The sequence below is a fragment of the Primulina eburnea genome, chromosome 4 (assembly GCF_022965805.1).
Source record: "Primulina eburnea isolate SZY01 chromosome 4, ASM2296580v1, whole genome shotgun sequence".
Lineage (NCBI taxonomy): Eukaryota > Viridiplantae > Streptophyta > Magnoliopsida > Lamiales > Gesneriaceae > Primulina > Primulina eburnea.
In genome coordinates, this window is record NC_133104.1 from 43,977,045 (window position 1) to 44,004,754 (window position 27,710).

General features: G+C 33.0%; 3 protein-coding genes, 1 non-coding gene and 1 pseudogene across 7 annotated transcripts; 2 read left to right on the forward strand and 3 right to left on the reverse strand.

Annotated features, from left to right (window-relative positions):
• Positions 1-5,945: 5,945 nt before the first annotated feature.
• LOC140829377 (E3 ubiquitin-protein ligase RGLG2-like) lies at positions 5,946-9,685 on the forward strand (annotated as a pseudogene).
• A 2,068-nt stretch (positions 9,686-11,753) lies between these two features.
• LOC140829378 (protein-L-isoaspartate O-methyltransferase 1-like) lies at positions 11,754-14,211 on the reverse strand. 4 transcript variants are annotated; one of them, XM_073192564.1, is made up of 5 exons: positions 13,940-14,073; positions 13,435-13,482; positions 12,930-13,260; positions 12,397-12,561; positions 11,754-12,038 (listed from the first exon to the last, which is right to left on the reverse strand). In XM_073192564.1, exons 3-5 carry the CDS (start codon positions 13,255-13,257, stop codon positions 11,788-11,790), a joined length of 744 nt encoding a protein of 247 aa, XP_073048665.1. In that variant the 5' UTR covers positions 13,258-13,260; positions 13,435-13,482; positions 13,940-14,073; the 3' UTR covers positions 11,754-11,787. The 4 variants fall into 4 exon arrangements, with proteins under 4 accessions (XP_073048665.1, XP_073048664.1, XP_073048663.1 ...); XM_073192563.1 differs by lacking the exon at positions 13,435-13,482 and having other exon boundaries at positions 12,930-13,200; positions 13,940-14,211; XM_073192562.1 differs by lacking the exon at positions 13,435-13,482 and having other exon boundaries at positions 12,397-12,531; positions 13,940-14,211.
• An 82-nt stretch (positions 14,212-14,293) lies between these two features.
• On the forward strand, positions 14,294-14,365 carry TRNAT-UGU (transfer RNA threonine (anticodon UGU)). The gene has a single exon. It is a non-coding gene; the product is annotated as a tRNA-Thr (tRNA).
• A 603-nt stretch (positions 14,366-14,968) lies between these two features.
• On the reverse strand, positions 14,969-17,197 carry LOC140829379 (putative disease resistance protein At1g50180). The gene is made up of 2 exons (XM_073192565.1): positions 16,508-17,197; positions 14,969-16,237 (listed from the first exon to the last, which is right to left on the reverse strand). Exons 1-2 carry the CDS (start codon positions 17,066-17,068, stop codon positions 15,641-15,643), a joined length of 1,158 nt encoding a protein of 385 aa, XP_073048666.1. The 5' UTR covers positions 17,069-17,197; the 3' UTR covers positions 14,969-15,640.
• A 4,785-nt stretch (positions 17,198-21,982) lies between these two features.
• Positions 21,983-24,144, reverse strand: LOC140829380 (BTB/POZ and TAZ domain-containing protein 2-like). The gene is made up of 5 exons (XM_073192566.1): positions 23,933-24,144; positions 23,484-23,617; positions 22,865-23,168; positions 22,441-22,757; positions 21,983-22,283 (listed from the first exon to the last, which is right to left on the reverse strand). The coding sequence occupies exons 1-5, from the start codon at positions 24,074-24,076 to the stop codon at positions 22,130-22,132; spliced, it is 1,053 nt and encodes a 350-aa protein (XP_073048667.1). The 5' UTR covers positions 24,077-24,144; the 3' UTR covers positions 21,983-22,129.
• Positions 24,145-27,710: the final 3,566 nt, after the last annotated feature.

Consider the following 27,710-nt stretch of genomic DNA (forward strand, 5'->3'; position numbering starts at 1 on the left):
ACATAATAAAGAATTTATCCAAATCAAGTGATTGCACAATATTATATATACACAAAAACTTATGTAACATAGCTTCACAGATCAATTTTGTGATATAAATATCTATTCAGATTATGAAAAAATATTATGTTCATTTTAATTATGAATCAAATTGATACATCTCAATAAAAAGATTAGTAAACTCGTCTTTTGTACTTAATAAAGGTGTAGAAAATAATTGAATTTGGTATTTCCAAGTGGAATGTCAAAATTGTCCACTGTCAAAGGAATTGTGGAAAAATATAAAAGTTCTCCATGTTAATTGAATACTAGCTATTGTGCACACGCATCTCTACAGTTTTATTTTATAATGATCGAAGGATTAAAATGAAATTTAACAAATTATCGATGGACTAAAATGTTATTTGAATCGTTGTAATTAAAAAAAAATAAAAAACAAAAATATTTGTTGAAATTTAAAAAAAAAATATAACACATACCAAAACACCCTTTTTAACTCTGTTATAGAGATTACACGAATTCGAATTCATGGTGAAATCTGAGTCCGAGATTAGGAACGGCCCCAAAAGCTAACTCAAGGGAGGAGGATTGTCCAAGCCAATATATGTCACTCAAAAATTAATTATCTAACCGATGTGGGACATTTAACACTTGTCCATCAAGAATCGTTTCAAGTAGAGATATTCTTGTGGCGGAATGCAATGAAAATCTTTTGCGAATTTAGGATCGGCTTAGATATTAGACGGGTTTTTTCAGATGACAACAACGGTAGTCGGATCATTCTGACTACACGGCTATCAGAGGTGGCCATTCATGCCAATTCTTTTAGCTCTATTCATCACATGAGTCCTCTTACTTTGGAAGAAAGTTGGAATTTACTCCGTGCTACAGTGTTTTGGGGAAGAAAGTTGCTCTTCTAAATTTGAGAAAATTGGGAAGGATATTTCAAAGAATTCCAAAGGGCTTCCGCTCGCAGTAGCCGTGATCGGTGGTCTTCTCTCCAAAGGCAGGAGGACTCGATTATTGGGAGTACATTGCAAGAAATGTGAAGTCTTTGGTAATTGGAAATGATGATCCATTGATGGGTATTTTATCTTTGAGTTACAGACAGCTACTTGCCTGACCATCTGAAGTCTTGTTATCTTTACATGGGAGTCTTCCCCGAAGATCAGGAGATATTCGTCTCTCAACTTGTCATGCTTTGGCTCGCTGAAGGATTTTTGAAACCTGTCAGTTCTAAAAACTTAGAAGAGGTGGCAGAGGAGTCTTAAATGATCTAGTTGACAGAAATCTTGTCGTGGCTTGTCAGAGAAATCATCATGGACTGATAAAAACATGTAGCATCCATGATCTTCTGAGGGACTTGTGTGTTAAAAAAGCTGAGGAGGAGAGTTTCCTTCTAGTGATAGGTCGCCATGTTCGTCTTTTGTCAGAAGGTAGAAAGTCTAGCCATCGAATTAGCATCCATAAATCTCATTTAGGTTCAAGTTTTATAAGTGAGCATAAACTCCATCCGTTCACTTTTATATTTCGAGCCAAATTATTCAAGTGATAGAAAATTATACTTTTTAGGAAGATTAAAACTTCTAATAGTGTTGGATGCACTGTCAGTGGTGTTTCGAGAGATTCCTTCTGAGATATTTCTACTGGTTAACTTAAGGTACCTTGCTTTCATTTATAAGGGCAGGGGCGTGCTTCCTGTAACAGTACCCAACCTTCGAAATCTACAGACCTTGATTTTTTTTTTCAGCAAAATCTTCTCGTCTGCCTTGAGAAATTTGGAAATTGCCTCAGCTGAGACATCTTTTGTTAAATGTAGATTTCTTACCTCACCCTTCAAGGTTAACACACACTCTGTTTAATTCTTTCGGTCTTCAGTACTTATCCACACTTTCAGTTGTAAAAGATTTTAGTTGCACTAAGGAGGTCATTCAGAGTTTACAAAATCTGAAAAAATTTGGAGTTCATTGTTCTTCTGAAGATCATACCAATTTCAACAATCTTGTTTATGCATACAAGCTTGAGTCTTTGAAATGCTTCATCTTTTACAATGTGGATCATTCGCAGGTGAGCTTTTTGTTCCCATTCAAACTCAGAAAGCTAACTCTAAGTGGTTGCAGAATGTCGTGGGATAAAATTACAATAGTGGGTTCTTTGCCTAATCTTGAAGTGCTGAAACTGAAAGATAATGCCTATAAAGGCCCTGTACGGGAACCAAATGACGGGGAATTTCTCCGGCTAAAGTTTCTACTTCTTGATAGGATCGATTTGGTCCACTGGAACGCCAGCAAGACACACTTTCCAAAACTTCAACACTTGAGTCTTAGTTGTTGCTTCGATTTGGAGGAAATCCCTTACGAAATTGGAGACATTCCTACGCTACAAATTCTTGATTTGTATGAATGCAGCACTTCTGCTGCTGAGTCGGCAAAGCTAATACAAGAGGAACAACAGAGCTTAGGAAACGAGGTTCAAGTTCGTATACTTTCGGTGAGGGCCGTGCCTATTAAGAGTCAAATGAGTTCTGTGACCCAGACTCATCTTTTTTTGGTGCTCAAAAATTTTTTTAAAAAATTATTATATATAATACTAGTTACTAGATAGCCCAAAACCAAGTATTTATTGAATGGAACTTGCTTAGTCTGTTATCGATTTATCCCCCAATCTTCCCCAATATTCATATGTAGACAAGTCTTAATCGACTCCAGTCATTGTGTCGTTTCTAGGTTTGATTGAAAGACCTATGAGGAGCTGTAAGTCTATTTTCTTGTATTTGCTTTGTTCAGGCTTCTAATTTTTTATTGTAGTTTTTTACTTTATTCGGAGCTTTATATGATATATATAATCTACTCTTTTTGACTGAAATTTTGGTAGATGTAATGCTTATCCGGCTTTCAAATCCTCATATTGCTTATAAAATCTTGTTGACTGTCCCGGTTACAGTAGCAAGTGCATAGCGAAGTTTCTCAAAGATAAAGTTCATCAAAACTTTTCTCTGATCAACCATGTCACGAGAAAGATTGAATGGATTGGCTATGTTATCGATTGAGAAAGAAATTACTGAACAACTTGATTATACAGACTTGATTAGTATTTTTAGCTCTAAAATTGTTAGGCGAGTTCTTTTTTAGTGATCGTTTGGACATGTTTGATATTTTTATTCTTTTAGTTTTTTATATTGTCTTTGACGTATTTATTAAATTTGAAATATTGCTATGGAACTAAAAAAAATATGAACACACATTATGATTCAGATGTATCTTTTTAAATGTTAGACTCAGGCCCAAATATTGTTAGGATCGGCCCTGTTTCGGTGCGGTGGATGATTTTTTCCCCAGTCAGAACGAAAGAAATCTTTTCGACGGGTAAATGTTTTGATGGCTTTTAAATTATCTGCCATATATTGATCTTGATTTTCTAATATAAAGTTATCTGCAATATATATTGATCTCGATTTGTTCAGTCAGAACGAAAAAAATCCAAAAATAGAAAGTCTTGAACATTTTCAAATATATATACATGGTACTCACTTATCAAGATGATTATCAAGTTGTATTACATAAATCTTGTTTTTTTATGATATGAGAAGTCACAGTCGCTATCATTCGGTGTGCATCGGGTAAAATCCTTTATCGGATTGATTCAATAACTGAATAACTTACGGAACACGTTAGTTAGATAAGATATACTGGACAAACTCTGTTTGACAAATTCGTCCGAAAAATTATTAGTAGAAGAAATCAAACTCCTGACTTTTAACTAAGTGTTATTCTACTCTATCAACTTGGACGTCTCTCAAACGAAATGGAACTTTAATGAAAAAAGAATCCTGAAAAATGAAGACTTGGAACAGTTCCAACAAGAAACAAAAGTAAACTGATTAAGGCCAACAATCTTGTATTATTCTATGTTATATTTGGAGTATTTCTCATCTGATAATGTGGTCAAATATTAATTTTTGGATAATTAATATATATATATATATATATGTTAACTTGCAAAAAAAATTATGAATGACATATATTATTTAATAATATTAGGATAAAAGAAGAAAAACTCCCGATGTCTCGCCTATTTTCTTGTCAAGTAGCTTGCATTGAAGTCAATACTTTAATCTATTTATTTATTATATAATATATATATATATATATATATATATATAATATATTAATATTAATTACAAGAGCAATTTTCAGTTACGTGTACTTGACATTGACAGAAATCAAATGGTAGTAAATAAATAAAATCTTTAATGGTCCACTGGATTTTTTTTATTTTTTTTGACTTTGGTAATTAACCTATAATTTAACAATAATAATTTACATATGTATATTATTAAACTTGATGTTTTTATACTAACAAATTTGATGTTATGGCCCTCTTTTTATTTAATATCAAATTCATTTTTAATTTAAAATTAGTTATTTAAGAAGAAATATACATTAGTAAATTTATCAACACAAATCTATTTTCATTGTATCTAATTATCATGTGATCTCATTTAAAATTTATTATAAAAACCAAAATAATATAAAAACAAGGGAAAACTTCCATCATATTTTAATTTGAGATAATTATGATATAAATTATCAAGTAATTAATAAATTTAGTTCGAATTTGTGATCATTTACCATGTCAAAATGCACTGACGAGTGACGAGGCAGGCCAGCTCACAACCTGCAACTAGGTTGCGGGTTAAGTAGGTCGGCCCGTCTATTTTTAAAAAAATTGATAAAATACTAATAAAAAATGTTTAAAAACAATTGAAATTCTAAGAAAATAAAAATAAATCTTAATCAAATAGTTTAATTAATATCTATAAACATTACTTTAAGAAATTAATAATGTATAAAATTAATTTGTTAAATTAAATATGAAAAAGCTAAAAAAAGATTACAAAGTTATTTATTATTAAAATTCATTAAAAGTAAATCAAAAAAAATTTAAGAATATTTATCTCAAAAAACTTAAAAACACAATTTTATATTAAAATAAAATCATATTATGGCATCCATTCCGCACCCTCGACAAGTACCGCCCTCACTCGTAACCGATGCAGATTCAATCCGTTTGACCCATCTCCAAATAGGTTGAGATTTTCTCCAACCTAATTCTATCTCATTTATATGACGGTTTGAATGTATTACATATTAAAAAATTACTTGAATATTTCAGTTAATGAAACTTTAGAAAAATGTGATAAAAAGTAGTAAATGATCACTAATCAGTCTTTTATATATTTGATTTGATGATTTGATTGAGTGCGCAATTGCCGATTTATTTCACAAAGGATCTGAAAGGTACAAGCAATTAAATGAAATTATGTCATTGTTCATGTTGGTTGGGTGAAATTGCTTTCATATATAGTTTATTATTTATTTATTATTATCTACCATGGTTTCAAATAGATAAACTATAAATTATCGTTTATATTCTTTTTCTTCCATGTTTAAAAGTTAATGACGTTAACATAGATTACACTCAAAATATTTCGTTTTTCTCTTAAATCTTTTTATCAATTGGGAAAAGTTTTAAAAAATAAACTTGTGTGAGACGGTTTCATGAGTCGTATTTTGTGATACATATCTCTTATTTGAATCATCCATGAAAAAATATTATTTTTTATGCTAAGAGTATTATTTTTTATTGGTAGGGTTGCCCCGTTTCATAGATAAAAATTCGTGAGACCGTCTTACGGGATAATACTCTAAAAAAAAACAGGAATACATATATACATGAATACATACATACATACATGTATATACATACATACATATATGAATACATATATACATGAATACATACATACATGTATATATACATACATACATACATATATATATATATACACGGTATTGATATAATTAACTAAAAATTAATTAATTGTTAAATATTAATTAATTTGAGTTTAAAAGGATAAAGTGGAGTGGACTCGAGAGAAATATCCTTGACGACTTTCGACTCTATCTTCTTTCCAATATTTACTGTAACAGAGTGAGCATGGCGTGCGGTGCTTGATAACAAGGTTTGAAGATATATTTCTTGATGGGAAGGAGGAAAAATACTGTCTTTGATGTTAATGTTGTTTCCCTTCTCCTTTTTGGTTATATATATCATTAAAATGGGAATGTTTTTTATATTTTTCGTGTGAATTTTTTAAAGAAATTTTTGGATGATCAAGGTTAGATCTTTGGTGGTTTTTCATTTCATTTTATTTTGTTGCTGATAGAAAAAAGGTGTTCTATTAATTATCTTAGTGCGATTCGTGGACTGATGGTGGATGCTTGAATTTTTACTTGGGTAGATCTGAATTGCATTATTGGATTTAGGACTTCAACTGAAATGTGCTGGTGCTGATTTTGTTCATATATTGCAATCGCATTTGAATTTTTTGGGATGGAAATGATCTGGGAATTTTTTATATCATATTCTTTTTGGAATCAGTTCTTTGTTTGTTTTTTTTGCATAATATGTCTCCTTCTTGAGGGAAAGTCATATATCCTCTCTATGAACACGAACCTTTTTTCATTGTAGAGCTCATGGGTGGGAAGAATTCGAAGAATCCGAGTACGGGTCGGTATTCATATTATGGCTCCAGTTCACAATCATTGAATAATCATCCCTATCCACAGCCATCATATGTTCAACCGAGTCACAGCTGCACACCCCCAACGCCAACCTACGGTGTTCCGTATGAGTCCAAGAGAAAATTGGAGAGGAAGTTCTCGAGAATAGATGACAACTACGACACCTTAGAACAGGTAGAACCATCATCTGAAATCCTTGTGCTGAATAATATTAAAAAAAGGGTGCAAGTAAGAGCAGATTCATGGCTCCTTCTTGTCAGTTAGTTGAAATCTTGATTGTCAGTTATTGTAAACTAAATCTTTGATGGTGTAGAAATTTTTAATGTCATGCATTCTTGAGATTTGTCTAAAGTTGTTAAGATGTGTACGGTAAGCAAGTGTTTGTGGATATGTCAAGATAGTTTATTTTCTTAAAATGAAACAACAATCTGATGTTGAAATTAGTTTCATCCTTTCTAATTATGTAAAGATAGGATGCGTGCCTTGAAGTTTCTTTAACTATTCATCTCAATAAAATATGCCTGATTTAGGTCACTGATGCACTATCACGAGCCGGTCTGGAATCCTCAAATTTAATTGTTGGCATTGATTTTACCAAGAGCAATGAATGGACAGGTATGTTGTCTTCTGCATACCCTTTTTTTTAAATAATTAAAGTGCAGTGCTTTTGAATTTTCTTTTGTTTTAGGTGCAAGGTCATTTCATCGAAGAAGTTTGCATGCCATTGGAGATGAGCAAAATCCTTATGAACAAGCCATATCAATTATTGGGAGAACATTATCCAAATTTGATGAAGATAATTTAATTCCATGTTATGGTTTTGGAGATGGTATTTTCTCGAGAATCTTGTTATTTCATTTTTCTGCGGTTGAGAAATTGGAGATTTTATTATTCTATTTTGACAGCATCAACGCATGACCAAGAAGTTTTTAGTTTTTTCCCGGATGAGAGATTTTGTGATGGCTTTGAGGAAGTGTTGACACGATATAGGGAATTAGTACCTCGATTACGACTTGCAGGTTCAAGCTCGAGCCTTCTGATTTTTACCCAACTTATCAGTCTTCTTTTCTCTAGATAATTCTTGCTTCTTGTCTCCGCAGGGCCAACATCATTCGCTCCTATCATTGAAATGGCTATCACTATTGTTGAGAATAGTGGTGGCCAGTACCATGTTTTACTGATAATTGCTGACGGACAGGTAAGCAGTGCTTTTTTGGAACAAATAAAAACTATAATTGGTCCCCAATTCTTGATGGAACTTTACGTTGGTTTTTACCGTAATGGTTCATTTTTTGAAGTATTGGCTTGCGAATCATTGTTCATCCACGGTTTATCATTTAATTAGGTTACAAGAAGTGTTGACACTGATCGAGGCCAATTAAGCTTTCAAGAGAGGAAAACCGTTGAGGCAATAGTTAAAGCCAGGTGCATTTAGTGAATGCCAATGATGTGCTGCGATCATATGTGCTAAAAAATAAATTGAATCCCTTCACCATATTTCCTACGTTCTTTGGTTCATTTTGCAGTGAGTACCCGTTATCAATAATTTTAGTGGGAGTTGGAGATGGGCCATGGGATATGATGAAGGAATTTGATGACAATATCCCTGCTCGAGCATTCGACAATTTCCAGGTAAGTTAACCAGATGTAGCTTGCTCGTGGTGAAAAAAAAAGAAACAAAAATGAGTATTTATTTTGGCAATTATCTTAAAATCTTAGATTATTTATTACTTCCCTGTATATCCCTAGTTTGTAAACTTCACAGAAATCATGTCAAAAAACATGGACCGGTCCAGGAAAGAAGCTGAGTTTGCGCTTGGAGCCTTAATGGAGATACCGTCTCAATATAAAGCAACATTGGAGCTCCAAATTCTTGGGTAAAATATTACAATTAATTTCTTTTAATTTGGGAAAGGTTTAACTGATATGTTCTTACATTGATCGAGTGGTTTGCTCAGTGCTTCTAGAGGGAAGGATGTAGACAGGGTATCTCTTCCCCCTCCTCTATATCGTCCAGCTGCTGCCACTGCATCAAAGCCTCCCATTCTCGTAATTTCTACCCAAGTGCACCTGCTTCTCGAGGACACGATCCAGTTGCTCAAACGAGCCAGCCTTCAAGCTATGCTTCCGAAAACCATGTATGGAATCCCGCTTTTGTAAATAGTCCATTAATTTTTTTAGTTGTTTCTCTCTTTTCTTTTGTTCTTGGGTGATGAAGTTATGCCTAAATACCATAATTCTTTTACATTGCTGTTAAAAAAACCATGTTTTTCAAAAGCTTGAGTTCAGGGTACGTGGTGCAACAATAATTAGGAAATATATGACCATGTATATACCCAATTGATTGAACATCAAGTGACAAAGGCCTAAACATAAGCACCATTTACCAATTTAATGAAGTATATGAGGAATTTAGCAAGAGGAGTTTCGAAGAACAGGAACTGAACTCCTCCAAGGCATGACATATTCGTTCTAGAATGAAGACCCTTTTAGGCATGTGGCTCGCTATTGATTCCGATAATGGCACACCGACTTTCAATGACAAAGTCCAGGTATATTGACCTTATATTATTCATACTTTGATAGCTTTGCCCTGTCTGCCTTATGGATCCAAAGGATATGGCGTTTGGCTGTGGACATCAGGTATAAGTACTATTTTTAGTTCCTCCATTTACTAAAAAAAGCAACAATGCCCGGTGACCATGACTTCATCTTCTATGCTTTTTCTCCTTTTTCGTTAAGCAGACGTGTTGTGGATGTGGCCAAGACCTGTCATCATGCCCAATCTGCCGAATGGCAATTGAAACAAGGATAAAGCTTTACTGAATGGAAACCTTATAATCGAATTGAATGAGATTTATCCAATAAAAATCTCTTCCATGTACAAATCTGCTACTTCTTTCCTTACTTCTGTCTTCACTCTTGCATCTGCATCTGTACAGCATCAGATGACATTCAACATATTATTTTTCTTGATCGTTTGAAGGTACATTGATTGTTTAGCATTCTGTTTAGTTCGTAGACTAGTGCACCTCTTTTCTTGAGTTGTTAAATAATGCAAATACAATCCGATTTGTGACTATTTATTTCTTTGTTCAGTCTTGTTCAAGTAAAATATACATATACATGTATGGATACATATATATAAATATACATATACATGTATGGATACATATATATATATATATATATATATATATATATATATATATATATATATATATATATATATATATATATATATATATATCTTTGTTTCTGAAGATCACTTTCTTTCCATGCACCATTTTATATATTTAGTTCTCTGAAGGTACGCGATGGGCTCATTGCATCAACCACTTCAAAAATTTAAAAAAACAAAAAAACACCCTTTGTAATAAACCTCCTGTTTTTATAAATCAGACATAAAACACCTTACCAGGGGCTGAAATATGTTTGATTTTTTAAAAAAAATGAGGGATGTATTATTAGCCTATTAATATTTTTAGAGATGGCTGTATTTTTATCTTTTCACTTGGAGATTGGTCTGATTAGGTCGTAGGCAATGGTACATTACTTTGTGTTATAGAACGAGATTAAAAATTGGATTTTCGAAAGTATTGTGCGACATTTTTTGGCAAGATTTTGAATCAAGTGATGTACAGTATGTGAAAACATTCTTAACGCAGTGGGATTGAAAATTTTGTGTACTATTGGGAATTCAAAAGCAATTATTCTTGTTCAAATTTGTTGCAAATAAAAGAGAGAATATGTTTATATAGTGTATTGTAAAATTTCAACGAATTTATTTAAATAATCTTTTTAAGAATGTTAGAAGATTGACAATATTTAAGTACATGCAATGCATCTCATCATGTAAAATGTAACCTTAATCGCAATTCAATTAACCCAACACTCAAATTCCTCGTGGAAAATAAACAATTCCATTTCTCCTCCAAATTCTCATGATCAGCCTTCAATTATCTGCTATTGAACTGTGCAATAAAAGAAGTATTGGGGAAGGGAAAATGGCAGCTTCTGATGAACAACACAGGTATTGTGGCAATGCACATGGCCTTGACTCACCACAACACTGTCATAATTTCAGACCAGACCGAATCAGGCCAGTTCGGCTACCAGGCGATACAAGGGGACACGATGCAGGGGGACGTGTAACAATGCAATATATGATGGGACACAATGCTGAGGGACACGTAACAATGTAAGGTATCCCACCGAACTACGTTTGGAGAGGTATTTGTACCGGCTCAGATGGAGGAAAATTTCGATCATCAAAGGCCACGAAATGTGTCGATTCACATCAATGGAAGTGATAAAGGGGTGGGATATGGGGCAGAATTTAGCGTTCATTTTTTCTTGAAAAAGAAGAAAGAATCAAGAAACGAGGTCACTTGTATAGAGTATTCGCCCCCATTTAACACACATTCCACATCAATGAACCAGAGGATGCTGATTCTCAAGTGCAAGAAGATGGTAAGGGATGAGAATGGAGGGATGAAAGCTGTTTTTGAAGCTCCTCCATCTCCCCAAAGTGGCACCTTTTGGTTATTACATGTTTATTGTTGTAAATAACGAAATTCCTGGTATCTCTCAATGGGTTAGATTTAAACATACTTGAAAGTTCTTTTTTTCTTTTCTTTTTTTTTTTTTTCCTTTTTGGTGTATCTCTGTAGATTTGTAAGTGTATTGATTTGTTTGATTCATAATATCATCCTTCGATTTTTAATTAATAATTCAATAGAGTCAAATGTATTCTCAAATTTATTTATTTTTTATTTGAAAAAAGGTCGTTTCTTTAGTATTATTTCGATGTTAATTTTATAAATTACGTTCCATATAATATAATACAAAGTTCATGCAGTTCTCAGCTAACTCAAATCTTTAATCTGATTATGATTATTTTTTCCTTTTAATGTAAGAATTGCATTTGAGAATAAATCTGACTGCATATCTGCCATAGAACAACGATAAAAGTACAATTAGAAAGTGTTATATTTATATATTTCGAAAATATCGAATGATCTATTCTAAAAAAAATCTTATCGAAAGATCAACAGAAAAGCAAAAGAGAAATTGGCCATTCACGTTCTGTATTCTTTTTTACACAGACCTGGGAAGAATACAAAGGAGTTTAACCTTGTCATATTATTTACATTTTCGGGACCATGAAAGTATAGACGCTCAATATGAAAAAGACCACCTATTCCCCCCTCAATTGAGCTTCTCGACTTGTCAGTGGCACATATCGTACAGAAGTTTCGCTTCGGACGCTAAGTGAACCGTCCATTTGTTTTTCCACGACTTTCAAATCCTGGAACATGTTCCCAACAGGGATCACCAATCTTCCGCCTGGCTTCAATTGTTCAATAAGTGCTTCTGGAATTTCTGATGCGGCTGCTCCAACGTGAATTGCATCGTAAGGGGCACACTGGGGCCATCCCAGTCTTCCATCTGTTCAGCATTGAAAATCTTGTAATCCGTGAAGTTCAACATACAGTAGAACTAACATGATTTTCTTGGCACTGAATTGATTTCAACGGATAAGTTGACTAGACAATTTGATCTAGGTAGCGAGAAATTCAAAAGCTCAAAGGGTGGACGGGGTGCCTCAGGATTTACAGGGTGAGGGGAATGGATAAAAACGATGCATCAAGTTACCATATGTCAGCTGTCTTCAAAATAGTTTAGGCAACAAATAGTCAGAAAGCACATGAAACCATTTTCCTCAAAACAAAAAGCCTGAAAACTAAACAAAACAACCTTTGAATGCACAATTCCATCCGAAATAAAATGGCAATGGATGACATACCGCCAGCATGCATGGATAGGAATCCTTCTTTCAGTAGTTGTGCAGCAGCACTCTTTTGGATATTTATAATAGAGGAGTCGACCAGCTCAGGAATATGTTCCACTCCAACAGCACGACCTCGTGGCCCAACCATGACTGCAAAGCATGCAGTCAAATACCCAGTGCCTAAAAGCGAAGATGTTTCAGGACATAAAAATCCAAGAGTTCTCAATTCCGGAGGCCAAAAATTGCATCAATCTTTTTTTTTTTTTTTTTTTACCAAATTCACCATATGAAAAACATAATTTATAACAGTAGCAAACAAGATAAACCGTTCATCATATCCAACTTGACATCCTTCGGTATTGCCAGTGTAATTTTTTTTTTTAAAAAAATGTATTGTAAATTAATTTAATTACATGGAATAGATGCGCTGAAAACTTATAGCCATATCAGATAACCTAAAAAAAACTAAAATAAACAGAAATGGCGAAGACATTTTCAATGTGGGGCCAGAACCAGCTTACACGAATATGAAAATTCCTAATATTTACCCGAGCCAACATCCAACGCGTGCATTCCAGGTTTTAAATTGTTTTCCAACAATTCAAGGCATGTGGCATGCATGTGCGGGGCAGAAATAGTAGCATTGTAACCTATCTGCGCCGGAGTGTCAACATATGGCGGTGTACCCTCAGGAACAAACAATGCCCTGTCTATGCTTTTCATTACTTCAGCTATTTTATTTGATTTTATCACTCCATATCTCTGCAACTGATCCACCATTTCATTATTCTTATCGACACCACTTCCAGTCCAGATCCGCTGCTTAGGAACATAAAACAACATTGAGATAAGACGTGACAGGACGGTCCGTCTCATGATCTGTCACCAAGTGAACAGGAAACTAAATAACAATATCATAACATAATTTTTTTAAGAAAACTCTAGGATTCAGTTAATCATAAAATTAAAATTAGCTATTCAAAGCTCGTTCAGTGATAAATTCTAAAATATAACCTCAGGGAAAAAAAACTAAGAAGAAACCATCTTCCTTACCAAGGTCAATAAATGCCAATCCAAGTTCGATTACCATTTTAACAAATCCTGTGAAACCCATCGCAAAAAAAAATTATTTGGTCGAGTATAGATACTTTTTCCTCGACCTCGCTTCAGCAGCTTAATCTTGTTTATTAGTTCACATACAAGGAACAGTAAATCCTTCCACATTCCATTTAACAGATAAAGCTATCATTCATATAAACGGCACATCTACTCCAACTTTTTATTGCATAATCAAGACTAATTTTGAATCACTTTAGATACCCAAATTCAAACATTTCCTACCGCAGAAAAGCTCGATCCAGCTTCCGAACAATCAACATATTCCAAACAAGACATTTCCATGAAAATTTTGAGCAGTTACAGCCACTTCAAGCTAAAATGCAGTGCCATCATCAAGGCAATACACATAATTCATTCTACAGAAAAAAATCTCGTAAATCATGATGATGTTCCTCGGTAAAGAATAGTGGAAAAAATAAATAAATAAATAGAACAGTACCTCCATGCGGGAAAAAAGAGAGTTTCCCATGAAGTGAGGATTAAGCAAGCGGCGGCCAGAGGATATGGTGGAGCTATTGAGGACGGCGACAGGCGTCGGAGAGAGTTCCCGTGTACGGCGGTGGTGGAGGTAGCGAGCGCGAGGAGTGAGGTACGAGAAGGATAACTGAATAGGCGCACGATAGCGGCAACCCCAAGCTATGGGTGAGTGTGACGTGGAAGGCATATCGTTTTTTGTCACCAGACCTTTCTTGCTTACCGCCGCTTCGTGTCTCTCTGTCAAGCTTCAGTTGCCTCTATCGCACCGCTAAACATTTACGTTTTTATAAGTAATTTAAAAAGTTAGAGACAAATAGCCCCTATAGCTCAGTGGTAGAGCGCCAGTCTTGTAAACTGGAGGTCTGTAGTTCGATCCTGCATGGGGGCATATTAATAAAATTATTATACTGTTTTAAAATTTTCATTTTTAAACTGTTGGCGTTTTTATTCGAACAACGTCTTGTATTATAACATGTAAATCCTTTGAAAAACTTAACTGTATTTATATTTATAAATGTTCGACTTCTTAAGATATTTAATTAATAATTAAATTGCAAAAAGTACGTTACTCAACCGCCAAAGAAAAATTCATAATTCAATCATTATTAAATTCAATTTTACAAAATTAACTTTTAATTTCAAATAGATCAATGGATCAATACAGACCGAAAGATCTGAAAATAAAAACCGGTTAAATAATGTTAATATATTTTTTAATAAAGGTCAAAATCTACCACAATTATCTTTCAATACGTGCTAAATAAAACATTAGACTATTGCATAAGATACAAATCACTTTAGTAAGATAAATCCTACTGACCAAGCACTGTGTGACGCACTCGCTCGAAAAAGAGTTGACAAAAAAAATGGTCGAACACATGAATGTATCCATGCATTAGTAAATATGATTAGCGGGCGTTAAAACTTATTTTACTACACTTAATTTTATTTTTTTAAAAAAAGAAATACATACTTTTTAATTTTTTTTTAATTTTTAAACAATTTCGATCAAAACTTAATCTTGAAATGTGAGAAAATTAAAATCTGATCGACTTAAGAGTACCACTCTTTGCATCATCGTTCAGATAAGCAATGAACTGGTCTGATCTTTTAGATTTTGATTACTTCGAGCAGAAGAACCATTATAGACGAGTATCAGTGGCCACCTTCAAACCATACAAGTAGCACTCAATCATCTACCCAAAGGTGCCTTGCTGATCTTTTGATCTCCACCATGTAAAATTGCCTGAAATGTTGTTCCTAACAAAAGTAAAACATGCAGACGATATCTCGGTCACTGTAAAGCTGAAACTTGCACCATTCGAGTCAAATGGGCCGAACACCAGCTTTAGATACATTCATATCCCACGAAGCAAAAGCAACCTGAACTTACAAAACACTAGAAATGCCTTTTATTATGTCCTGCAGTTTCTAAAGAAGCAATGGAGCAGTTTCTTGAGGTATTTTGCATGTGTTAGTGCTACGGTATTGAAGCACTCACAGTCATAGGCATCACAGTTGATTCAGCCAGATAGAATGCTGAAAGAATCGGTACGCCTACGAGGTTAACAGCCACCAAATCTTATCCTGTCACTTAAGCTCTGTAGCTTCAACGCTGGATTATTAATAAGTGCTGTGACTTAACAAGCTCAGCGATCTTCTTTCATTTTTCTGTAACTCGGTAGGTCAACCTTGCAAACAACTTTTCGTGCAACCATTGGCCCGTTACAACTCTTATCCTCGTCTGAAACTCCATTTCACGAGGATAACAACAGCTATAATGAACAACCACATTTTTCATCCCAGAAGTTATCTGGCCTCCGTTATTAATATCAAGTAGAGACACTTTTAGCTGATTCCATGTCTCACCATAACACTCATCATCCATGACAATCAGACACGCATTGCCTAATAAAAATTTTCTTGACTTCTTTCCATGTCTTGTAGTTATCACCATCTTGTTATTAGTCGCTCTTTTGCTCTTTAGACAAGAGACTAGGAGTACTTCATCCCAAGCAATGAGAGCGCTCATGTCTTGATGCAAGACAATCACGGATTCTCCTTTCTGTCTACGTGCACACTGTTTTTGAGCCAAATACTCCTGATCAGACCATATTCCTTGAGAAATAAATAGCCTATAATTGTGAACTGGAAATTCGTGTGCAATTTTCAAATTGCGAAAAATCTTGCCAACTCGTTGCATACAAATGACAGAGACAACTTCAATCTCCTTGACATCCACATTTTCCTCCCTCACCACCTATAAAAATTGTAACACTGACATTTCAAATGCGGGGAAAAACTAGAGTTCATTCGATATGGTTTTGCTAAAAGAATCACATCTAACTTCATTGATGATCATAATACTACATTCACAAAAAATTTCTAAAAATGCAATTTTCGTTACCAAAATTATTGATCGAGCTGTCAAGAAACACTGCTTTTCTAGTACCCACAACTCGTAAACAATAAAAATCTTTACTTGGAACAAGAAAATGCAGAAGCTAAATATATAGAAAAATGTGCATACTTTTGTTTTGGTTTCTTCAGGTAAATCTCGGACTTGCACAACGCCAAAATCAATCCTTCTAATCGCACTACAAATTCTTTCCACTTTAATCCTCACACTTCGAACCTCTTTTGTAATCCCAACAAGTTTAATCATTCCACCAAACCCTAATTTCTTCCAGAAATCCCGACCCCTCCTCTCCCCAGCTAAATTTTCAAAAGCACCGATCACGTATTCCCCTTCAGAAACAACCACCCTTATTCCCCTCACAAATTCCTCAGCCGCGTCGTTCCTGAGGCGTTTCTTGGCTGAATCCTTGAGGAAGGCTTTGAACAGACGGATATCGTTCTCCAGCATCTCCGCTTGGTTCTTGGCTCCAAGGATCAATCTAGCATGGTGAATAATCAGCCGTCTGAGGTTCGAGAGAAGGAAGTGAACAGCAATATCTGCGATTTTGAGCCGGATTTTTGGAGGTCTTTTGTTTGTGAAGAAGTACAAGGTTGCAAAGGAAATGAGTTTGAGGGGGAATCCATGGATTAATGGCAGGGGAAAACGGAGCAATTTCTCCATCAACAGCTTCATATGTACTTCTACTGAGTACCAGTTCACAGATGCGAACTGCGAAATCTCTCGTTTGCTTCCGAGCTAGTTGATTGTAAAACACTGCACAAACCAAAGCAGGTCAATGTGATATCTGACGATGAAGCTATGATCTATGACTCAACTTGCACTTTTTTACGAGGATATTATAATATAATAGTGTAATCATTCACGCGCGTTGTATATTTGTACAATATTTTTTATAATTTATTTGATTTTTATATATAATATATACGTATATATATATATATAGTTATGTTAGTATTGATAAAATGACATTCATTGAATGTGATGAAATATTGAAAAATTATATCACAACATCGGTGTTTACATAAATTTACATGGTATATACATATATCTCTATACTATATTATTAAATATGAGGACAATATAATAACTACTTAGAGAGGACACCAACTTTTTTTCCAGTTTCATCCTTATATAATACTGATATTACACTTTTGTATTTTTTTTAAATTTCAACACACGATTTATTTTTATTTTTTATTTTATTTCAACCATTTAAATATCAATTTAGTCTCTCTATAATTTGTCAAATTTTACTTTAGTCCATCGATAATGACAAAAAAAAATTTGTACACACACGCATCACGTACGTAGAGTAACTAATATATATAAAACATGTGAGTGTGTATACATTGTATTTATACCATAATATGAAAATGAGGTATACTATAATATTAAAACGGGGTTTAAAATAACTCGATGCCATGGTGTATGGCACATCATCTTACCCCTATTTTTTAAAATCATCCCTAGATACTCATTTCGTTCGATTCGAGTATCGGATATTCCAACATATTTGGAAAAAATTGTCATCTGGACTTTAATTGCCAAAATTGGGCTACATAGGTGGCCCATATCAAATTTGTTTAATATTGTCAACGGGCTAGTCTACTGCATCCGTTTAGAGCCCAATTGAAAAATAAAGACTACAAATTCCGGCTCACTAAAATTATCCACAATTAAATTCCTCTCAAAAAACACACAACTAACGTGATTTACTACGATAATATAACCAATCAGGTTATTCGGATAATGAGTAATTAGTTATTTTTTAAAAATTATGGTTCGGCTCAAAACAATTCGATTATTATTTTTTGCTTTTACTAGGTAGAAATTGTTTTCGTTTAATGTCTACTTTTGCAGTTTGGTTCAGTTCTTGTAGAAATGGATTTGATTCATTCGACTAATTTATATAATACAATTTGATAAGTTTTCTTGATTAAAAAATTAATAATAAAATCGACTAGTTGAACCATGTATTTTTTTTATAACACAGTACCGTAAATACACAAATTCCACCCGTGGCACGCCTCAAACTATTCTTTTCAAGCACGATCGCAAATTGCAAATAGTCAATACTAAGATTCTGTACAAAAACAAAATAAAAACAAGTCATACCAAGATATGTCGGAGGGAAAAATTACGATATATCAGTCATAAATAATAGTTATCTTTCGAACGTGTTGTGTGTTTAACATAAATTATTTAGTCAGTGAATCTTATATAGACGTCATATACCGTATATTGCGATCAAATAAATAGTAAATAAAGCTTGTTTCAAATAGGCAAAAATTAGTGTGAGACGGTCTTACGGATCGTATTTTTTGAGACGGATTTCTTAGTTGGGTCATCCATGAACAAAATATTACTTTTTATACTAAGAATATTATTTTTTATTGTAAATATCGATGAGGGTGATCCACAGATAAAGATACACGAGACTGTCTCACAAGAAACTTACGCTTTCAAATATTGATTGAACTCGTTGGCTAAGATGCAACTTCTGAACAAATTTTCATATAATTGTGGATCTCACTTTTGTTTAGCGAATATATTATTTTAGTCAAAAACTTGTGTGAGACGGTCTCACAGGTCATATTTTGTGAGACGGATTTTTCAGTTGGGTCATACATGAAAAACTATTACTTTTTATTCTAAAAGTATTGCTTTTTATTGTAAATATCGGTGGGGTTGATCCGTCTCACAGATAAATATTCGTGAGACTGTCTCACAAGAGACCTACTCATTATTTTATGTGTCGAAACTTTTTTACGTAAAGGTTTGATAAATAAATTCAGTTATGTATCAAGTTGTATACTTTTTATATTTTAAATTATATATAAGAAAATTTAATACTTCTTAAAAACATCTAAAGATATCAAAGTATTCAAAATTAAATAAAATTAAGCAATTGAAAACAATTATAATCAAGATTCATATCCATAATAAAACATCAAACTCGTAATTTATCTTACAATTCATCCATTTAATTTCCTCCATTAACCTCAGTTCATTTAATGAATATTTCATATGAACAAGTGCAACAAATAGTGTTTTTCACACATACCATCTAAAATGACTGGGAATGGATCTTACGTGAGATCGTCTCACGGATATTAATATATGAGACTGGTGAACTCTACCGATATTCACAAGAAAAAGTAATATCTTAGCATAAAAAGTAATACTCTTTCATGGATGACCCAAATAAGAGATCCGTCTCACAAATACGATCCGTGAGACCGTCTCACACAAGTTTTTGTCAAATGACGGAGCCACTACAATGCCACTCGACTAAATGTTTTTTTAAAAAATATATATATATTAATTTTGGATAATTTTATATTAATTTGATATTAGCTGCTCACCAATTTAAAATTTAAAATATTATAGATTTTAAAATATTAGTTCGAGTAAACCTTGCCATCCCAATCCATATAGAATACCATTCTTCCACTGTACTAAATAGAATTGTTCTTTTCTGAATGAAGCTTGTCTAGATTGTTCGAATAACTAAATTTGAGATACTTGTCTACCAGAATCGGAACACCTTTAAATTTTTTAATCGTACCCACAGGCCAAAAGCCACGGACAGACTGTCCTGCATCCCGCAGCACCACCAAAAGACGAACGCAAAGGGGAAAAAGCAGCGAGCCAGAAGCCCTTTACTTCATCATAAAATGGCCCCATGTGTTGCGCATATATATATATATATATAGCCGAAAGCGTAGTGATTATTATGCGATCGGGAGCACAATAAAAAGAAAAAAAAAAAGCAATAAGATTTGGCCAAAGCAAAAGGGTACTTCACCTAATATTCTAATACATATGAAGCTGTCACTTTGATCAGGCTAGGCGGAAATGTAGTTTTTTGGTGGATTGTAGTGATCATAGGAAGAGGCGAGCGTGTGAAACATGAATCAAGCACTATTTCGACATCATTATTGTGAAAAAACCTTTTCGTTTTTTTTTCCAAATCGAGAAGAAATTTGTTATGATTAGGTCTCGAACTTCAGATCTTGGTATTAACTGGACATCGGTTTACAATAATTTATGTTGTATTTACATTACTCATAATTTCCAGTTTGACCATCTGTCCATCTCCAACCGATGTGCTCTTCCAATATCATTGCATGAGCGATGTTAAGTTTTTTGTTTTTTTTTGAAGATTTTTTTTTTTGAAAAAGAAATACAAATATATAATCCAACTCAGTGATATTTGACGAATCCTCTGCTAGTGAAATTCTTTTTTGTGGACTATATTATTCGCATTCGACCATTATTGTTTTGGTGAAAACTTGACAGGTGAACAAGAAAAATATCTTATGTTAATTGATTTTTCCATGGTCAGAACTAAGCCTTGGGAATGCATCAATCACTTCTAAGAAATACGGAATCGAAAGTGATGGAATTGAAATCAATGCACTAATTTAGTGGTGGTGCTCGTAAATAATTAAAGAATTTTTTAGATATATAATTAGTATTACTTATATCTTTTAATACTTTATTAGAATCAACAGGTTGAATACTTGGTACATGGACTTTTTTTAGATATATAATTAATATTACTTACAACTTTTAATACTTTAAAATCATTATTTTCAAACACATAAAAAATATTAATAAAGATTTTTATCGTGATATACCTCTTCACAATTTAATATTTATATTAGTTGGGTATCTATCAACAAAATTATTAAATAAATATTCAAAATAACTATGACAATGGTATTTTTTTTAAAAAAAAAAATCAAAGAATCAATGATATATATTTATATGGTATTATTATTGGCAAAAACTTGTGTGAGACGGTATCACGGATCGTATTTTGTTAAACAAATATCTTATTTGAATCATCCATAAAAAAATATTATTTTTTATGTTAAGAATATTAATTTTTATAGTGAATATTGTTAAGATTGACCGTCTCACATATAATCGTTTCAATAAAGACTTACTATGTGATATTATTATTACTATTATCGTCATCATCATGATCATATTAAAAGTCTTTCCTCCACTGCTTGTGCATTATTTTCAATTTTGTTGCGCGCATCCCATATATTATCTGGTGTGGTGACCTCCCGTGGGTTCGTGAATTTGGTTAGAATTTATAAAATAATAATTCTAAGATTTAATATCAGAAGGAATAATTCATGATCCCGGCACAATTGTTTCTTGCTCAATCATTGACAAACACTACCGAACTCGAAAAAAGGGATCGAGGGAATATCTTTGCCTTTAAAAATAAACAATTCTATTTAGTACAGTGGAAGACAGGGATAGGGTCCTCCTTGAAATGTGGACCAAGTTTCACCAGTCCACTTGATATGTATCACAACATTTATCTCGTTTTATATATTTTTTTTCATATATTAATTTCATCATATTTAATAAATAATAAATTTCAACATTAATAATATATCAACACTATTCATGTGTACGAAACACTATTCATGTACATGTGTACAAAATAGTTATGTGAAGGTATGTATACTTGATTTGGATGTTCTGTGAGCTAGGGCCATGTTCGACTAGTTTATTCTCGCATGCCAAATTAGAAATTCAAAAATAAAAAGTGAAGACAAGTTGAAATAAACGATAAGACTTGATTTCATTGAACGGATAAAATAGATTCAACAACCAGCCATCTATATTACAAAAGGAAGCTGCAAACCATATCGATGAAAAAACTATTATGTATGCATCTAATGACAAAGTTTAATATTGTGATAATTAGACGCTCTGATCATGTTGATCCACTGGCGTTTTGTTCTTCTTGGGGAGAGACAGAGATGATGCGGTTTTGGCTGATACCACCTTTTTCACAAGTAATCTCCATTTTGCATCGTTTCCTCTTCGAACTTGGTTTGCCTTCAATTTGAATTGTCTGCACAAAACAAACCCCACTCTTTGATTAACATGTTTTAGGTAAACAATACTGCGTTAATGAACGAAAAAGGGATAAGGGGTGGGTGGGTGACTTTAGCATTCATGTTTGGTGAGAAAGAACTATCAAGAAACATGTGTTGGAAGAGATTCTTTACCTGCAAAGAGGAACTCGGCATTCGTCTGGTTGGTCACAGATAGAGGAGTGCAACTTGAAAAGTTGCCACATACGCTTACAATGCGAACATCCTCCTTTAGCCCTCTTCTCACAAGTGCCGAAATGCTTAATCAGAAGCTGAAGACCGTGGCAGGTCGAATACTTGGTACATGGACTCTTGTGTTTGCACGGATCCATGTTGTATGGACCTACACTAGTGCATCCCTCAGTGCATATGTGCTCAAGGCAATCCATTGCTTCACTTAGTTGAACATACAAACTCTGATCTGCTCTACGCCTTCTTGTCCTCTTTTTCCTCTACACAACAAAAAGGGGGCCAAAACTGTTATTACAAATGAAGAATCCCAACTTTCACTTCTCACAAGACTATAAATTTGCATCATTTCAATTAAAATGGGACATACCGATTCGGTTTCATCGAAGAACTGCAGAATCTCGAGCTCGAGATATGGATCATTATTTTGCAAGAACCTCCATCCCTCGGTCTTCTCAACAGCTTTGAATTTATTAGACAACAATCTCATGCATTTAAGGTAAAGATCAGGCGCATCGCACAATCTCGCAAGCTGGAGCACGTCCACTACATTTTCAACATTCAACCTCTGTGATAACCCCTTCGAGCAAATCTGCTTCAGTTGTGGAACCATGTATACATGTGACAAAGCTAGCAAGTGCATGCCATATTTGTCCATTTGATCTTCTCCACACCTGAATACAAAAATCCTGTTGAGTTTGGAAACCAACTTATGCATCTTGTTTTCAGTCCCAAACATCAACCCGTTGGGGACTATAAAGAAATGTTCGTATCGTTGAGTTTCCTTAACTAATGCAGAGAACTTAAAATGAACTGCTGATACTTGAACAAGAAGTTAAATTTCAATATTGAACTGGTGACCCGAAAAATCAGAGATTCTTTTTTTTTTTAAAATAAAAAATCTTTGATGAACAGAGGAAATAAAATTAATAAAACCAGAATTACTAAAGATCTATCACACAGGTTTCCGCGAGTCAATTGAAACTTACTCGGAGGAATAAAGATATTGCAGGAACACGGAAACGGCGTCGTAAGGAACGCCAAGAATTGGAATTTTCCGTTCCGAGCTCTGGCCCTTTTGCCGCCTCTCTACTATGTTCTCTAAAACCGGTGATGCAGAGGCCTGCACTATTCCATCCGTAATATTAATTAAAAATCAAGAATTCAAACAAATTTTCTTTAGAAAAGCACCGAAAGTCATCATATCTCAGCATTTGACAAGAACGAGTCGGAATATAGCGTTTTCAACATAATTCAGAAAGAGAAACGAAAAAAAAAGAAAGCTAAAAAAACAAACGTAAAATCACAATCAAACGAAGATTTTCAAAAAAAATGTCGTCCAATTTGTTCCTTTTAAATTGAATTAGACGACTCACACAAATGTTAAAAGAAAACAACAAAGAATTCCAAAAAATTCAATCAGATAGAGAGAACGTACGAGGATTTTTGAGTGCGCCGGAATTCGCGAGCCACATGATGTAATGACTTGAACGTCGGGTTCCGGCATTACTACGGCGCCGGGAAACGAAAGATTTTTCTTCAGTTTGATCTCGCCGGAGAGCACTTTCTTCAATTGAACCATTGTTACCACAGAATGCAGAATGAGAAATGAAGTTGGAAAGAGAGAGACTAGTGTTGTGAGAGATTTGAAGCCCTGGTGGCCATTTATATAATAAACATTGAGCCGATTACCGACCTAACGCATGGGGTCCACCAACATGCCCTTATTCCTACAACGTAATGGCAATCTGGTCAATTCAACAAAATGGCTCACAGAATACATTGTAAATCTCAACACCGTATCTTTTGTGAGGTCATCTCACGAATTTTTATCTGTGAAACGGGTTAATTCTACTAATATTCATAATAAAAAATAATATTCTTAGCATAATTAAAAAGTAATATTTTTTCATAGATGACCCAAATAAGATATATGTCTCACAAAATACGACTTCTGAGACCGTATCACACAAGTTTTTGCCTTCAAACTGAGTGTCATTTCCAATACATTGTCTAAATCAATTCATCCATTCAAATAAAATTCTTACATAATATTGCATTTGGATTGAAAAAAATGTTGGATTTGAGATAATATTCGAAATAATGATTTGAAAAACCTCTATCTGAAAAAAGGTCTGCAATTCATCGATTAAACTCAAAAAATAACTAGTTGACGTCTGAAAAACATTTTAAAGATGATCTAAAAAGCAAACAATGAATTTATTATTACGAATTTAAAATCATTATTTACAAATATGGAATTAGGATGCGTGATCTTCATAATAAATGATACCGATGAATTACTTATGACTGTACATCGAATCCACAATTTCAATGTATCCACGTGGGATAAAATGTAAATGACTGGTCTACCCTCGGGAAGATATTGACTATCTAGTCCTCGAAGGATATTTTTTGTGGAATTAGCAGACGGATGCTGAGTTGGACCATGAGTTGTGGATAAAGCAGAGGGAAGAAGGGCCGTCGAATGGAAAATGAAAAACGGCCTTTTGATTTTGGAAGCGACTCGAACTATATTCCTTGTGGCATTCTCATCCCTTGTGTACCTGCTCGCTTCCAACTTGTCTTGACAAATATATATAAATCCATCTGCCAACGTATTTGCCACTATCGATTGTGTGTTTCTTAAAATTAAAATTTGTGTGAGATTGTCTCACGGATTTTTAATAATTTAAAGTGATGATACCCTTGTAAGAGCTCGGGTCATGGATGACCCGGAATATCAAATGGATTCTCAAATCCGAGTAAGTCTGCAGGTGGATTCTTCTGGAGCCGGGCAGGTGCAAGCCCATGCTCTACTCTCCGGACAGTCATAGGCCCGGGCTCTTACAAGGGATATTGATTCTTCAAAAGTGAATATGGTTTTTGGGAAAGAACAAAACACCATATATATAGGATGACATTATTTTTTATTATTATTATAATCAAGATTCTTAATATATATATATATATATATATAGAAGGACAATTCAATTTGCAAGTTGTCAATGTGTGTGTCGTGGCATGACCCATTAATTAATATCATAAATGTTACATTGCTAGTTGTAAGCCTTTTTTAATAATAATCTTTCACCTGCCGATATTTTTTTTGTCATCTGACGATTTCGTCTAGTAAAATAAAATAAAATTTCCGGCTTCTCAATGCATACATAACATATATATACATATATATATTTACATTATATATATTTACATTATATATATATATATATATATATATATATATATATATATATATTTACACGTGTGTGTTGCTTATCGTTTGAGATATTTAATTAACAATAAATTTGGAACTTTTTTTCTTTTAAATTAATTTAATATTGTGGTTGGCGGTATATATAATACATATGCAAATAAATATCTACAGGTGCCGTATATTAATTAATTAAAGTTTATACACAAGCCGGTTTTCTTAATTTCATGCAAAAATAACGACCTTTTGTTTAGTGCGGCGGGGGTTGGTGAGGGAATTGCAGCTTGCTTCCTCTCTTCTGTCTGATCTTTCGGTGCACCCATTAACCATTTTCTCTACATAACATTTAACTTTCCCTGACCACATTTTTTTCTTGAGTGACTCTCTTGTGAGACGATCTTACGAATCTTTATCTGTGATACATGTCAATCCTACCGATATTCACGATAAAAAGTATAAAAAATGATATTTTTTTCATGGATGACCCAAATAAGATATCCGTCTCACAATATACGACCCGTGAGACCGTCTCACCCAAGTTTTTATCTTTTTTCTCTCATTTAACTTTATGAAATTCGTAATTAAAAGTGATTTAAAATATCAAGCATGCTCAAGATAGAAGATAAAATATTAATTAATTATCTATTTTTACTTTGTTTTTGTGATAGAATATAACTAAACTTTAAGGAATGAATGGTTGACAGAAGTCGATGACTAAAACAAGAAATTGACAGGTCTTTCCTCGATTGTCATGCAAGGCAAGCCGTGTTCGATCTTGACCACGGAGCTAGGCAGTCGCAAATCTAATACGTAACTGCATACACAAGAAGAAGATCCACGCACCACAATATATATATATATATATATATATATATATATATATATATATATATATATATATATATATATATATTTGACATGGCCGCATTAATATTCATTGAATTTATTCGTACTTTTTTCTCATCATACATTTCTACACATGGCGGCTTTTTGTTTTTGTTTTTTTTCGTAAATCCGATTAATTAATTAGTAAATTTTTTTGTCACTTTTCGTAAAATTTGAATATTACATTTAGGTTTCTAAAGATTTTTTCCATTGTTATTTTGAGCAACCTTTGTCCAAACTATAGATTAGTCTATATTTATTTTAATTTTATTACATTAATTTGTTCAATATATTGGATCTTTTAGGGTTTTATTTTATTTTAATAATCTTACACTTTTCAACAAGTTTTATTAAAAATATATCAGTAGATGTCATTTTTCTCATGATACATTTCTAATGAAAATAGATATTGGGAGCATGTAGATCATACAAGTTCTTTTGCAAATTTTTCTTATACTTTATTTGTAATATAATTTGAATAGTTTAATTTATTTCAACTTTATTAATAGAAAGATAAATTAATAAGAAATTAAAAAGAATGAAAATTATTTTCTATTTTTGAATTAAATTTATTAGATAATTCTTATAATTTTTTAAACCAATATAATCCTTACAATAAACAAGAATGATAATTTATTAACATTTGTTAGAGATTAAAATTTTACATATGATATTATATTACATATGATTTTATTTATATAGATGTCTTACTACACGTATTAATTTGCGTGATATTATTATAAAATTTTATTTCACATGAAATTATCAATAATCAATATTAATTTACAAATTATTGATTCTGATATAAAATTAACTATATATAATATATATATATATATATATATATATATATATATATATATATATATATATATAATAAAAACAAACAGAAAAAGTTAAACAAAATCCATAACAAGTTAAAAATTAACAAAATTACAATTATTATTTAATTCAATAAAAAGTTTAATAATGTTATTTTAAAATTATTATGATAATTTAGTTAATTAAGAAAAAGTATTTGACAATTGTTTGTTTATATTTACTCCATTTAGTTTATTCTCCGTCATTCTCACACTATTTCAGCACTGATTCTTGGGGATGTGATCGCAACGAGAGG

Excerpts from the sequence above, each read along its gene's own strand:
- LOC140829378 (XM_073192561.1), bottom strand. The coding sequence starts at position 14,164 with ATGCCTTCCACGTCACACTCACCCATAGCTTGGGGTTGCCGCTATCGT. Across the intron at positions 12,562-12,929 it reads CGCGTTGGATGTTGGCTCGG|GCACTGGGTATTTGACTGCA; the intron begins GTAAATATTAGG and ends CTTCGCTTTTAG. Across the intron at positions 12,039-12,396 it reads CCTATCCATGCATGCTGGCG|ATGGAAGACTGGGATGGCCC; the intron begins GTATGTCATCCA and ends AATGCTGAACAG.
- LOC140829379 (XM_073192565.1), bottom strand. The coding sequence starts at position 17,068 with ATGAAGCTGTTGATGGAGAAATTGCTCCGTTTTCCCCTGCCATTAATC. Across the intron at positions 16,238-16,507 it reads CTGAAGAAACCAAAACAAAA|GTGGTGAGGGAGGAAAATGT; the intron begins GTATGCACATTT and ends CAATTTTTATAG.
- LOC140829380 (XM_073192566.1), bottom strand. The coding sequence starts at position 24,076 with ATGGTTCAATTGAAGAAAGTGCTCTCCGGCGAGATCAAACTGAAGAAA. Across the intron at positions 23,618-23,932 it reads CGGCGCACTCAAAAATCCTC|GCCTCTGCATCACCGGTTTT; the intron begins GTACGTTCTCTC and ends GGAATAGTGCAG. Across the intron at positions 23,169-23,483 it reads CAATATCTTTATTCCTCCGA|GTGTGGAGAAGATCAAATGG; the intron begins GTAAGTTTCAAT and ends TTTTGTATTCAG.